The following is a 14,992-nucleotide window of genomic DNA, read 5'->3' as shown; positions in this document are numbered from 1 at the left end:
TTCTAAAAGAGTTCAGCTTATGTGTAACATTTGTCTTTTCCTTAATACACATTCTCAGAAGGTAAAGGAGTAACACTATTTCAGCTCTCTCGTGCATAGTTCTGAGGACTCCCAAGTTACCTCCATCAAAGTCGCAATAGACTCCTATCCTGTCTGGAACCAGGACATCTAGCGATTTTGCTTTGTTGTTGTGTTTGGCTGCAAATGTAGTCTGGAGCCAGTTGTTCACATGCACGCACCAGCTTGTATTAGTCTTCCCTAGCTGGTCAAATTTCCCCAAATTTTTATACGCTACTCCCACACTATAGGATTTGCAATCCTTCTGGGCTTTCACTTCCCAGTAATGTTGCCCGTTCTCAATAGTAGTATCTCCTGTAATGAAACAGAGAAGGAACAATGAACACTTCCAAGTAAACTTGTGCTGCCTAGAGCTCAAGAGTAAACACAAATTGTTCAAGGATAAGACCCATAACTGATTGAGTAGAGATTTCACTAGCCAGTGAAAATCCCCAATCTTTTTGGTGTTGTAGAAATCGGGCATAGGGAACCTTTGGCTCTCCAGATGTTGCAGAACTACAACTCCCAATATCCCCAGCCGTGCTTGATAAGAGTTGGCAAGAGCTGTAGTTCAACAACATGGGGAGAGGACCAAAGGTTTCCCACTCCAGTGCAGATCATAATGATAAAAACTAAGAAAGCTTATCCCCCCCCCCAAAAAAAAACCCTTTCCCACAATGCACATGACAAGGAACTCCTAAGTCACTTACTCTCAGCAGCTAGAAATATCATAACCAGACCCTGGAAGGACCTATCAGAAGTGAACATAAACCACTGGTACCAAAAAGTATGGGAAACTGCCCTACCAGAAAAATTAACCAAAAAACGTAAAACTAGCATGGGGACAAGCAAAAGCCCCGGTGTGGCTTTGCTTGACCACATATACAGCACAACAAGACAATGACCTACCCCCCCCTCCCCGGCATACAAATTAATATGGCTAATCTGGACACAACAATCCTGCCCCCCCCCAAACAAACCATACTGCAACCAACCAACCAAACGCAAGCAAGCAAGCTTTGGGCCCTCCCATCTCTCAACATGACAATAAAACCCCCCAAATAATTATATAAATAAAGGACCTACCCATGAGATGCTGCCCCAAAAACTCTGCACTATACAATAGAATGAAAAGACCATTATCCTCCTCAACCCTCTTCCTCTTTTCTCCCAATGTCTAAGGAAATAGTGTCTCACGCCAAATGTAAACAAACTGAAAAAGATTTTATGAATTGAAAGTGGAGGTGCTATATGTACTTTTCCTTGTGTGTTTTTTTGTATCACAAAAAATTAATAAAAACTAATTTAGAAGTGTTATTTTTTAGAAAACCTTACCCAACACTGTGTACGATTCCCCAGTAAATCTATCTCTGCTGCCCCTGATCAAAGGTGAACGTGAGCTAACAGATGATCGCTTTGGGGAAGGAGTTCCACTTCTGTAAGATAACAAGAAATGAGTTTGTTCTGCACTGCAGTATGCAACCATGACTACAACAGCATACAAGCAAAGGCACCAAGTTAGTATTTTTTAAATCCAGTTTTAGGCTGTTTCACAGAAGCATTTATGGTCACAGATGGCTCACATGCTGTTAGAGGGGTCTGTTCAGGTAGCCATGCTGAAAGTCTCTATATCTATACAAATAGCCATGCACGGAAGAGGCTATCAGTAGAAAAAAACATGCTAAGACAACAGAAACGTTACTATTACTGAAGACTAGGAGGGATATGTGCAGGGTAGGAATGAGTGAACTTGAAGTGTAATTTGGGGGGGGGAGTGTCCCACTGATCCGATTAGAAATGAGTTACTTTAAAATAAGATAGAAACCCAGTCCCAATACATTAGCCATCTTCCCCACACCTCTGGTGGCATCTTACAGCTTTGGCATTGCACTGAGTATAGTCAGTATGCCTCAAAAGTAGTTTTCAGGCGCATATTCCAAGAATATGAAGTGTTTAAGCAGATATAGCATTTACTGTTTTCAGAATGAAGTTCTACTGTGAATTCTTAAGACATTTAAACGCAACACTGAAAAGGCCTTTGAACAAACGAAACGTATTAAAGGAAAGTTACTTACCAAAAGAAAAAAAGAAATAAGTGAAAGCATGAAAAGACAGCAAAGCCAAGAAATTAAAAGCATATATTCAGGGGGGGAAAGGAAGGGGACACACCACAGTGTTTGACCCTACTCCAAGTACATTGTTACTAGGAAGCCTACTACTTTCTGCTTTCTATCATAAAAGCAACACATTAGGTTTGCTGCCAGGTTATGTAGAAAAATAGCATGTTTGTTCAAAAGATGCTGCAATTGATACAAGGAAGGCACAAACTCAGAATAACTTCCCGCTTCTACCAGATCTACCAAAATGCTGACATGCTATTTTTCAGGTAAGTGCTCCAAGTTCCCATCACCCAGAAGATGTCCTTAATATTAGCAGCCTTTACAGGTACACAATTGCATTTATAATATTTTATATTTGGTACATTTGAAGACATGATTCAATACAAGCCGAATTCTCTGCGTTTAATTGTACTGCTGCAATGCCAACATGCATGCCGGGTTTTGTTTTGATAAGCCACTGTGGAACTAACTAATGCAATTTCTATGGTGTTTTATTTGTTCGTGTAACATCAAAAAATAGCAAGTTCTTTGGACAACGTGCATTCTCAAGAGAAAAACACACATTGTAATTGCAAAATGCCAAAATACTCGCTTGGCCCGGAAAGCCAGTCTAACTTCCAATTCTGTATGCCTAACTCAAGTACCTGCATCTCCAGAGGAAAGGATACACAAGGGCTGAAATCTATACTGCAGGTGATACACGGAGACCAAATAGCCTTGTCCCCTTCTCCAGTAATGCTACAAAAACAAAGCATCATGCTGCAAAATGATCCACCTCACTTGACTGGCTACTGCTTGCAGAGGCTGGGACCATGCAGTGCAAAAACTCAACGCTCCTTCTTGAAATAAAATTACTTAATGCAGAGAACATAAGAATGAAGGGCAGGGTGAGAAAAAGGCAGAATCTGCCTTTAAAGATTGTGAAGGATTTCTGTATTTACAGGATGTTTGTGTAGTACTGGCAGAATCAAATATCCCCATTTATTGCAGACTACAAAGTGACAGACTAGGCCTATGGTCCCATTACAACTGGGGACACAGCCCAGTGAGTACCATAAAATACCAGAGGCATTAGCTTGCTGGCAACTGGTGCATTTTGCGCTGCCTATGTTTAGTGTTAGCGGTTCTCATTTCAGTAAATTGTCGAAACTTATATACTGGCTTGGTGATTTTACAGAAAGGCAGTTTGAACGGTAAATACAAAAGTTGACAAATAAGGGGGGGGAGAAGGATCTAAACAACAAACAGTGGCTTGTGTACTGGTAAAGGCTGCTGGGTTGATTCATGCTAACTCTAGAGAGCAAGAATTGAAAGGAAAATATTGGACAGTAAAAAGCTGAACCCTATGGCTATGAAGAGGCACACTGTCACCTTGTATTGTTCTTCAGAAGGGTAATCTGGCAACTGTCAGACAAAAATAGGTAATTAAAAAGCTACTTCGTGGCTACACACAGACTTATTTTTTAAAAAAAATATATAATAGTATTTAAAACCACTACAAAACTGTTCTGATAACTATTAATAACTGTATGCTGTTCACAGACTTACAAACAGAAAACAACCACTTGCTTACAAACTGAAATGTAACCGAAATGGTTTAAGAAGTCTGCATGAAATAGGTTTGGAATCTATTAAACCCTATTTGAGTTTTATAGCCTTTTTACCTCTTGAACTTAATGTGTTACCAGCTCCCTGTTCACAGCTGGGATGGGGGTGACATGAAATAATAATAATAATAAATTTTATTTATATCCCGCCCTCCCCAGCCGAAGCTGGGCTCAGGGCGGCTAACAACAATCAAAATAATCCAACATTCTAAAAACATTCATTATAAAATTAATTAAAATCAAATTAAAATCAAATTGATGGCAACCATTAAGCAAAATTCTGTGCAGATTGCCAGAGGAGGGGGTCAGGCTGCGCCCTGACCAAAGGCCTGGTGGAACAGCTCTGTCTTGCAGGCCCTGCAGAAAGATGTCAGGTCCCGCAGGGACCTAGTCTCTTGTGACAAAGCATTCCACCAGATTGGAGCCGCGGCCGAGAAAGCCCTGGCTCTAATACGTTCCTATTACTGAGACTACGAATGTACAGTGGTACCTCGGGTTACAGACACTTCAGGTTACAGACTCCGCTAACCCAGAAATAGTACCTCAGGTTAAGAACTTTGCTTCAGGATGAGAACAGAAATCGTGCTCTGGTGGTGCGGCGGCAGCAGGAGGCCCCATTAGCTAAAGTGATGCTTCGGGTTAAGAACAGTTTCAGGTTAAGAACGGACCTTCGGAATGAATTAAGTACTTAACCCGAGGTACCACTGTATAAAGTTTCCCAGGCCTGGAGTGTCCTCCTCCCTCTTACGGAAAATACTTCCTGGGAAGTAAAAAAGTGGTCTGGGTATTTGGAGTCGGCAATAGCTCACTTGACAAGAATACATCTACCTGCTCCCAGACAATACTATTCCTATCATGTAGGAGAGCACATCCCTGTCACTTATGCAATACATTTAAGCAACAGCTTAGTTGTCGAACAAATCAGCCCCCGAACACCGGTTTGTGAACATTTTCCGGAAGCCGATGTGGCTTCCGCTTGAGTGCAGGAAGCTCCTGCAGCCAATCGGAAGCCATGCCTTGGTTTTCGAATTGTTTCAGGAGTCAAACGGACTCCCGGAACAGATTAAGTTCGAGAAACCAAGGTACCACTGTATTTTGGTATGCGGCAATTGTGGAAGCTTACGGTATGCCAACAAACCCCCAACATTTAAATCCACCTTGGAGGAGGAGTGGACAGAGGGTGAAGAAAGAGCCGTGAGTGGAGACGGAGCCTTTCCCCATCCTCAGGACCCTCTGGGAAACTCAACTCACCTGGGTGGGGAGAGAGCAGCTGAATGGGACACAGGATGAGAGTGAGGATGTGCCAGAAGGAAAAGGAATTGATATTGATTCATATATGTTAGTAACTTTGTAACAATGTAACCTTTTCATATGTAACTGAGATTTTGTAATATTTTGTTTAATTGGCTGTTGCTTCTCCTTTTTTTGTACAGCACTTAAGAGATGTTTTTAATATATTAAGTGGTGTAGAAGTTAAATAATCTAATCTATTTGGAGAACATAAATTATTCTTTAGACCAACACAATCATCTCAGAAAAGCTCCCCAACAGATTTTGTTTTTGCAGGCCAGACTTTCTAACTTGCTAGAAATATATCAAATGATTTTTTGTAAAAAAAATCATTTGATAAATTTCATTTCTCTAATTTACACAGAAAAAGATGCTTCTAGAGAGCTCATGATTTGTGCATAGGTCATACGACTGAATCACATAAGGGTTAAATTCTTAACCCTAAGAAGAATATGACTGCTAGTATTTTTCAGCAGGGGTAATCATTTTTAGTAATTTGCCCATGTTAGGGGGAAAACAAAACCAGAGCTACCTTGCAACACTGTCACTTTTTCCAGAAAAAGAAATTCCCCATTTCCAACACAGGTTTCAAGGTTATTCTCTTCAATAGCTGCCTCAAAACTTTACCAGCAAGTATGCTATACGGCCAAATACATTAAGTTTAGTGTGAATGGATTCATTAAGTTTATAGCAATATGAATAATCTCTTTTGCATAGGAAGACTTCCCACTGATAGACCAAATTTCTATTTGCTGCAACAGCCTTTAAATATGACATCTACAAGTTACGTGATTTGATCAGAGGAGGAGCTCAGTTTCCCTTACCTGCCTTTGTTCTCTTTTCCTTTAATTTTGTTTTCTTGGCTTTTGCCTCCTGTAGAATCCCACTCCACATAGGAATCTTCAACTTTCAAGTTAAGATGAGACGATGAACCATCCAGGTTAAATATAAGAGCTGCCCAGAGAAAAGATGCAGATCAAAAGGTTAGTCACACCTTTTCCGAATGCAAAGAGTGAAGAAGTTAACATATTTAGATAGGCTGCCCAGGTTCCCTACCTAAGACAAGTCTACTTCTGATGCTATACTTCTAATTATTATTTTTTAAATGCTTACTCCACCTGCCTGCTTTTAGAGAAAAATCAACCATAGTGCCCTAATTCAGAATATTGCATCATAGAACCACAGAATCGTAGAGCTGAAGGGACTCCCAAGGGTCATCTAGTCTAACCCCCTGCAATGCACGTGGCCTGTATGGGAATTGAATCCATAACCTTGGCATTAACAGCACTACACTCTAACCAACTGAGCTAACTGCTGCTTGCTTTTGATCTGGATTGCATGAATTAATATTGCTCCCTCCCACGCTGCTCTGAACCCGCCTCCCCCCCCCCAAAAAATCCCTGATATCTACTACAAACAGCGCCTTGGGTGCAAACAGTCTGGAAAGTGCTGTTTTCTGCAGTAAATCAGCACTGGAGCATGTTCTAGATTAGGGGCCCTTGGCTGCTTTGTCTCCAAATTATGAGCATGCTTTTTGAAAATGCTAGCTAATGTCCTGTGCAGTTTGGCCCTTAATTTACAGTGACAGGGTGTGCATTTTGTTCTGAAAGGTAGAGCCTAGTTCTCAGTTTTAATCTGGGGAGGGGGGGAAATCAGTATGTAGGGCAATTCTTTATGTTAACTGTCAAGGCTGTCAGTTTGCCAGCAGAGCTGCACAGCAGGGACGGGGGAGCTGGGTCCAGCCAGGGGACCAGATCGTTCTCTCTCCCACTGTCCAAGGGTCCATCTGCCAATCACCTGACATCACAATGCCAGGTGACCTGCTTTTGTTCGCAAGGCTTGAAATCAAACTGAGTAGGTAGAGACACAGCCCACAAAGCAATGCTGATGAGCAGCCCCTGCAAAAACCCTTTCAGCTTAGCTCCACATCTGATATCATATATTGACACCACGTACTGGGCAAATGGGCATGGCTTGGCTAAAAGGGAGCCCTGCAGGCTTGATGTCCCACAGCATTCTTCAAGTAATAGGTTTACAAAAGTTCTTATGACTAAAGACAGAATATAACAAGTTATTTTCAAAGCCAACTAAGAGATGCCACTGTAAGCAAGCATGGTAATTTGATCGGCAGAGCGTTAATAATAATAATAATTTTTTATTTATACCCCGCCCTCCCCAGCCAAGGCCGGGCTCAGAGCGGCTGATTAGCGGTTAGAAGATACATACAGGTTATAAAAAAGGTACTAGCATCAAATCTTTCACGGGTGAAGCCAAATGTGTAATGGGCAGAACTTAATATCTGGAGAGAATATGACAGAAATAGGTACATTTTATTCAAGAAGCTTTTTAGCTTTTACTGACACTCAGACAATGACAATGAGGTAGGTAGTAACTCTTCCAGAGTTTTTAATACAACAAAGCAGTCAGACTGAGTCACTGCTCCTCGCTGGAATTTGTTGTGGGGTAAATTTAATCTTTGTTACTGCCAACTAAGCAGAATAATTGAGGCTATGTTGCTGTGTTTGCCTTCATTTTTGGAAGCTAAACAATATGTGTCACGCTAAACAGACTCTATTCAATTAGAATGCATTAGACACGGTTCTTTAGTATTTCACAGAATATAAGAATTGAAATTCCTCTGTGAAAGGTCAACAGTATGTTTAAGCAATGCTGAACTTGATGATTCTACCAGGCAAGTGCTCACTAAGAGCACTGTAAACACATAGTTTTGAAGGTCAACTAGAAATGCTCACCTATCACCAAAATGAGAATACGTTACAGCTCTAAGAGTGGCATACGTTGAAAAGGCTTGAATAGTTCCAGTAGTTATATAGCAGACATGTAAAGTTTTCCTAATGCCCAAAGATAGTAGATGTGAAGCTGAGCAATGCAACTCCCTAAAATGTATGGCAATAGTTCTAATTTTAGAAGTGCAACATTTGGTGATACAACCCATTACAAATATACATCTGCAAGCTCATTTGCCAACAAGCCAAGTTCTTTTTAAATATGGAGATTGTTATGGAGATTGTTGCCTTGCACTCTGTTTTTGCCTTGCTAGGATTATAATCCAGTGCTTCAAAGATGTCCTCTGACTTAAAAATTAAGAATGCTTTTTAATACACTACAGTAGCAATTTACCACTAAAAGCTTTCTAGAATTTTTCTTTCACCAATGTGCAAGTACAGATACACAACTGGTAATTTCATACGGCATAAGTAAACTGATCTGACTGATCTGTGCATTAGCCCTATGCTGATGACATCTTTAGCACACTCACATGCAACCCGGGCTTGTACAAGTTGTCATAAATTGAAAATAAATCCCAAAGCTGGTTGGGAGAACTGAACCTTATACTAGTGGTGCACTTTGCAAGCCACTCAATGACATCATTAAGAACACTTCTCATCTACTGGACTACACTGGCAGTGCTTCTGCATTTCAATGAATTGTCCTGCTATTTTTAAAAATATAAACATTAAAATAAATGAGCAATATCCGATCCGTGGGCAAACAATCTGCAGCTTCTTGACTTTTCTGAAGAAATATCCTGAGCATGATTCAATATGCTGGGAAGCTGCTTGCAACACTTCTGATAATATTTATGCAGCCATATTATGCCACTCAGGTGGAACTGGTGATATATGTGTTTATGTCACTCACAGGGTGAAAGGCATTTTAAGAATCAGCAGAACATTTATGACAGAAAATGATCCCAATCTCTATCATGGGATAGGAAGAAAAGGTACCAGGCTCTTCACTGTTATATCAAATGCACCAATATGAGGCCATAGCAGGATAAAAGTCTGAGAAAGAATCAGGCACATCAGCAAAAAGCCATGTTGTTTTACCCGTCCTAAAGTAAGTGAGCTAACAGTGTGAATCTGCTTTGGCAACATATTCCAGTCTGCAGCACTGAGACTTTGTAAGATGGCAAGAAAGCCACTGATGCCTCCCTAGCGGCTGACTAACTTGCAGGCCAGGAAAGCTAACAAAATCAAATCTTACTACTGTTTTGGCTCAAGTATCACACCAAGAAAGCTAAAAAAATTTATTGCTGCAGGGCCACAAACAAATCCGCCTCACAATTGCTATCAAAGTGGTTAAACGGTTGCGTGGCTTTAAACTGATGGCTTAAAATTGGTAAATTTTTGTCAACTGCGTATCACAGCAAAGTTAGTTAGTGAAGGGGTTTAGGATGAAAAAATCTGCACTGTTTATCAAGTGGGAGTGGCACTATTTAGCACTTCCATCTCTAATCAGTGCCATCTCCCTATGCTAGAATTTGTTTAGAAGGCGTATGTGCCCTCAGGTTAATGTTTCTCCTGGTACCATGTCAACAATTTTAAATAGCAGCCCTTTAGACAGTGCAAATACTATAGTCCTCTGCTTCAATCCTTTCCTCCAATTCACTTAAACCGGCTTTTGGGCCTAAGGACTAGAGGTACATTAAGGTACACAGCTGCTGCTCTAAAACAACACTGTACATTTTATAGCCAAGATGGCATTTGAGCATGCATTTCCTATATACGAGCCACTATATGGTCCTAGTTCTTAGCTATCCAGTTTTACCTTTCGTCTCTAAAGTCACTGGATCAGAATAATCCCCAGCCACGGCCTTGTTGCAAGCTCTGACACGGAAGTTCATGTATTTTGAGTCAAACCTCAGACCTGAAAAAAAGAAGGTCTTCAGACATCCACTACCATTAAAATGAACACACACAAAATAGCACTATAAAGGAGGAAAGGTATATGTATACTGTTTTAAAGTGCTGCTTCTCCCAAGCCACAGACAAATTTAAGTACTATATCAATATTAGCTGAAGTCGAGGAAAGTGAATGAGATCAGATCTCCATTTATCATGCTGGGAGTGCAAAACATTTGCAAATGCGGGCTTCACATTAGATGGAGCTGACATTAAAAGATTCCCATGAAAAAGTATGAACCTCATGTTACAACTCAAGTCAACTTGGAGGGAACAGAAAAATAAAATTACCCGATAATGTATATTCAGTGCCCTTAATGTAGTCCACAGATTCCCAGCACCTCTCGTCCTTTATTCGAGGAAGCCCATCAAAGTTGGTTTTCCTGTATTCTAGTATATAGTGATCAATTTTGTTGTCTTCTTCTGTCATTTGCCATGAAATCGTTACAGAGTTGTCAGCCACAATACAATCTGCTAGGACTATCTCTGGAGCTCTGGGCACTGTTAAGGAAATAAAACAGATCACTGGTAAACTCAACTGCCACCCACATACTGATCTTGTACTCTTGGCAAGATCCAGATGGGTGAGCTAAGATTAAAAACAAAATCCTATGGCTAAGGTCTGACCTGATCACTTTTATGTACTGCCCGATCCTATGCATTCATATTTAGAATTAAGTCCAGTGGGATAGCGTGTACACAGGATTGCAGTTCTAAACTATGTGCATTCATTCTGTGATGAGTCTTAAAGTGTTTTTGCCTGCCTTTGTTATTGACTACTGTTTCAGGTTGACCTTTTAAAAAAACGCAATCCAGTAAGGCTTGTGCTTAAGGGATCAAACGGCTACTGGAACAAATATGCAATGCCAAGGAACATTCCCCAATATAGTTTTAAAGGTGTGGTGTTTGAGTGCCACCATGTGTGAGGAATGCAACATCCTCCTCTCATTCTCTCTTACACAAAGAGGAAGAGGAGAGGTAGATGGGGAGGGGGAGAGAGGGGGAGAGAGGGAGAGAGAGGGAGAGAGAGGGAGAGAGAGAGAGAGAGAGAGGGAGGTTCTCTACAACTATTATAGCACAGCAAAGTAAGATTGTCCCCTTCTTCAGGGGTAAAAGCCCCAAGACTTTTAGTCTAGCTAAATATTTAATCCCAGAGATTAGTATTTTCTCTTAATTGGGAAAGCTGAAAAAGAAGTTTGCTACATTCAGATTCAATAGATGGATATGGGTGGATAAAGGTCTGTTTCTGTTTCTGTTGTTGTTTTTTGGTTTTTGCTAGGGAGGGGGAGAAAGAGAAGCAGGAACAATGAGAAGCTGTCAAAGACACAAATCAATAAGTATTTTGACATTCTGGACTGAGGTGTCAGCAAGACAGTCAGTATGAAATGTCAAAAGTTAGGAATGTCAGAAGACTCACTTTGGGTTTCATCATTTAAAGCTGAGCTGTTTTAGCCATCAGTTAGAATTAGTGTCCAGTGCAAACACTCAGAACTGCACAAAGTCTTTATACCAAAAGATCCCAAACAATTCATCATCCACAAGATAAAATCAGATTTGAAATCCTGACAGTTTTAATTTGATATTTCAATACAAAGTCTTAGATTATCCTTGCATGAGCAAACTCAGGCACAAAAATACTACTTCCAGAGTGGCTGTGCAAAATAGGGGAACTTGCATCCTTGCAAAACCTCTGCAAAAGTACATTTGCAGCATCCAGAGTCTCAGTGGCCCAGAGTGCCTTCCATCAGCTTCGGCTGGTGATCCCGCTATGCGCCTATACACCTTTAGGTAGCAGGCAAAAACGTTCCTTTTTAACCAGGCCTTTGGTTGGTTTGATTTTAAAATGTGGGTTGGGGGGGCGGGTTATTGAGTTGTTATTTTGATTATATATTTTGTGGTTTTATATTTTGTTCTGTGAACCGCCCTGAGACCTCCGGGTATAGGGCAGTATACAAGTTCAATAAATAAATACTAAAATACTAAAATAAAATAAAATAAAATAAAATAATAATAATAATAGTAATAGTCTGATGGGCAGCTTAAGTAAGCTCCAGTGTTATATCTGTGAGCTATGAGTTTAGACCCAGAGTGGCTAGCTCTTTTCTGGCAGAGGGTTGCCCTAATCTATGGACAAGACCCCAGCACCTGCACGTCAAAGTAGTCATGTTGAGAAATGAAGTTCTCAAGGCTGCCTTCAAAAATGCTCCCCCATCACCTATTTCAACTTGCTTCTCTCATTCATTATTCATGATAACTCAATGAAAAATAAATTTGGGGAAGTCAGCTGGGGGGGGGGATACCAAATCCCTTTGGTTCACTGCAGGGGACCCACAGAACAATCTGCTTTTTAAAAAATGTTTTTTGAAGTTTTAAATGGGACAAACTTAGGGAGGATCTTCAGGTGCACAATAAACACAAGAAGTATGGAAGCAATTAAGAAATAGTTAACCTTTTGGCATCAAAGCAGGGTAATCACAGGGGTGGTCAATATTTTTTAAGACACTTTTTCAAAAGTAAGAAATCTGGTGGGGATCATGGGGGCCACAAAAGACCTTTTGAGGGCCAGATACGGTCCACCAACTAGCCACCCCTTGTTGAACTCTGCAAACTTACAAATGTATTTCTTGTTTGTCATCTACACAGCTACCAACCTCTCTGCCACTCTCCCTTCTCCGATATGTCCTGTCTGGATGTGAAGTGAGGAGAGTGTTCTTTGTCAGGGAAGAGTTAGTTAGAAGATTCCAGTTTCCCAGAGGGAGAAAGCATTCCCCAAGGGGGGGAGGAGAGCAGTGAATTGAAGAGAAGAGAGCAACAGGAACAACAGGGAGGGACCGGCTGTTCCCAGGAAAGGCAAGGGTTCAGTTCTAGCTCAGATTCGGAGGAGGGGAGATACAGGCCAGCTCTAGCCAGGAGGTTAGAAAAAAGAGCGGGAAAACGAAGGGAAAGGCGCCTTCGCCATTTTGAGAGTGGCTGGTCATGGAGAAGCAGAGCTCAGAAGGTATCTGAAAGAAGTGACTCTGAGGAATAATAATTAAGAACCGTTTATAAGAATGTTTTGTTAATACGCAATAAAAAGTTTTATAAAAGAACAAGAAGCATTTGTGTGGTGATCTGAAGAGGACAACGACCAGTCCTGACATTCTTCACGCTCACTTTAAATATATACAAAACGATACACTGTGGGAAGTGGGAGGAGAGCATTTCACACTCACCCATAGCCATCTTTACAGCAAAAGGGAACATTATTCCTTTCCTCTTTTGAAATATGGCAGCAATATTCCAAAGAGCTCAAAGCTACGCACTTATTTTTACCTGGCAAAAACTTTAGAGCCTGGAGCATATGCCTTTCTTGAGAGAAGTCCACCATCAGGTGCGTCATGTTGTCACTCACTTTGGGTTTCAAGGACAGGCGGAACGCTGGAGCCATTGTGACTCTAAAGGGTAGAAATCGGGTAAAAATCATTCAGGCAGGAGCCAAAAACAACAGACAGGGAAGACAGGGGTTTCAATATTTTAAAATGTCTAGATAAAAAGTGAAGCAGATACTGGAGCTTGGCACTTCACCAAACTATACCAAAACCTTTATTTAGATCGACTACTGATGACAACTTGAGAGTCAGAACAAATCTTTTGCGGGGCTTCAGGCTGGGGGATTTTCCAGAGACCTCTCAGCCACCCAAGCTACCATGCTGAGCGTTTGTCTTTGTAACTATCCACTTCTGCTCCTGCAACACCTTAAGGATAAAGCGCATCATACAAAACCTCTCTGTGGAAGCTTCACAAGGCTTATAACTTCTGGACGCCTGCAGGTGCTATGAGCACCAACTTGGAAGGTTTCCAGAACCCCACTCTAAAGAGGCATGAAGGGGCTCAAGTTGCACACAATGCCTCTAACCTATTAACATAAGGTTGAATATCATCAGCTGGTAGTTTTTTTGGCAGCGTGCTCCTGATAACCAATGCCTGGCTTGGCCCTTAATCGTCAACTCATTTCAGAAAGAGGAGTCCATACATGATAAAGCTTAAACATAAAAGTGAGCATATGAAAGAGCAGGGAGCCTTGGTGCTGCATTCATATAACACAATAGTAAGCTGAGAAATGTTCTTGAGTGCTATTGGAAGTCTTCTCATTCCCTGCCCAAATTTGAGCATAATTCAAGTGTATGACATGGAAATATTATGTCTTATATATAGCCTATCTTTCTCTATTCTTTGCCTGAGGTATTAGAATAATAATGAAGGTGAACATTACAAGTTAAAACTGAAAAGTTTTATGTTTCTGCACTTTGGATGTTTGGGGGCTGCACCAAATTCCAACTATACATATGTGAAAGTGCTTCAACTGTTTTGGGAACAGGTAAGGGACAAGTGTACCATTTTCTGATTTTTCTAGTAACCATGCTGTTTTAGATAACTAAAATCCAGCTCAAATTATGTTGCCTTAACAAGTTCTGATATCCCATAAGTGAGGCCTACATACCATATAAAACAAACATTTTGGCCTCCTGTGCCACTTCCAAATTAAATTTGAAATGGCACCTATTTTAAGGGATCAGCATTAAGAATGATTTTTCCCCCTTCCAAACAGATTTGTTTAAAAACGTGCCTGTGTTCTTTTGTCACACACCACACAGGGAGAAGGAAGTGTAAAGCCAAAACACAGCAGTGTTGTCTTATTAGCATGCAAAACTTAATTTTATCTTTTAGTTGCATGAATCTTAAGTGAAAACTGTTAAGAATTACTTAGCCAGAATCTTCAACGACAATTATGGAAGACTAGGAACAGAAACAAATAAGTTGGTACTGTACCTATCCTTGATCTGTCTGGCAGCCTTGAGGTGCATCAGGAAGAAGAGAGAGAAGGTAATTAATAGTTTCATGCAAGTTTCATCTGCAGTAACATGCAAGAAAGAGTTAGAGTTATCAATCTCACAGATGTCCAGCTCGGTTTCAAAACCAACTCAGAATTTTACCACTGAAGACCTGCCTCATAAGCCATTGTTAATACAAAGTTATTAGAAATTCAGCAACAAGCAAAAAAAACAAAACATTTCAACAAGCCACACTAAACTAATTCCGTATGACACTGTCATCAAATCTCTGTGCTCTATTTTTAATGTGATTGGGCCAAGTGACATTTGAGTGTTTCGCTGGGCATGTCAGCAATTAGGTAGTGAGTAAGTGTTAGATTTGTGCCAGAGCTGAACCATTT

The 14,992-nt window shown here is 40.7% G+C and overlaps 2 protein-coding genes across 4 annotated transcripts in view; both read right to left on the bottom strand.

Annotated features, from left to right (window-relative positions):
* The window catches only part of FKTN (fukutin), a 49,876-nt gene that overhangs the window by 18,836 nt on the left and 16,048 nt on the right, over positions 1-14,992 (bottom strand). The gene's annotated exons all lie outside the window — the stretch shown is intronic.
* The window catches only part of FSD1L (fibronectin type III and SPRY domain containing 1 like), a 34,325-nt gene that overhangs the window by 4,895 nt on the left and 14,438 nt on the right, over positions 1-14,992 (bottom strand). Inside the window, exons 5-12 of one of the 3 annotated variants that reach the window (XM_053372118.1) lie at positions 14,590-14,612; positions 13,093-13,214; positions 10,072-10,281; positions 9,647-9,745; positions 5,899-6,028; positions 3,549-3,581; positions 1,393-1,493; positions 121-372 (exon numbers count right to left, since the gene is read on the bottom strand). In XM_053372118.1, coding sequence (XP_053228093.1) covers positions 121-372; positions 1,393-1,493; positions 3,549-3,581; positions 5,899-6,028; positions 9,647-9,745; positions 10,072-10,281; positions 13,093-13,214; positions 14,590-14,612 — 970 coding nt within the window. The remainder of the gene's footprint in view (positions 1-120; positions 373-1,392; positions 1,494-3,548; positions 3,582-5,898; positions 6,029-9,646; positions 9,746-10,071; positions 10,282-13,092; positions 13,215-14,589; positions 14,613-14,992) is intronic. The other 2 variants (XM_053372119.1, XM_053372120.1) reach the window with 2 other exon arrangements.

The sequence above is a fragment of the Podarcis raffonei genome, chromosome 17 (assembly GCF_027172205.1).
Source record: "Podarcis raffonei isolate rPodRaf1 chromosome 17, rPodRaf1.pri, whole genome shotgun sequence".
Lineage (NCBI taxonomy): Eukaryota > Metazoa > Chordata > Lepidosauria > Squamata > Lacertidae > Podarcis > Podarcis raffonei.
This window is presented reverse-complemented; position numbering and strand designations above follow the sequence as displayed.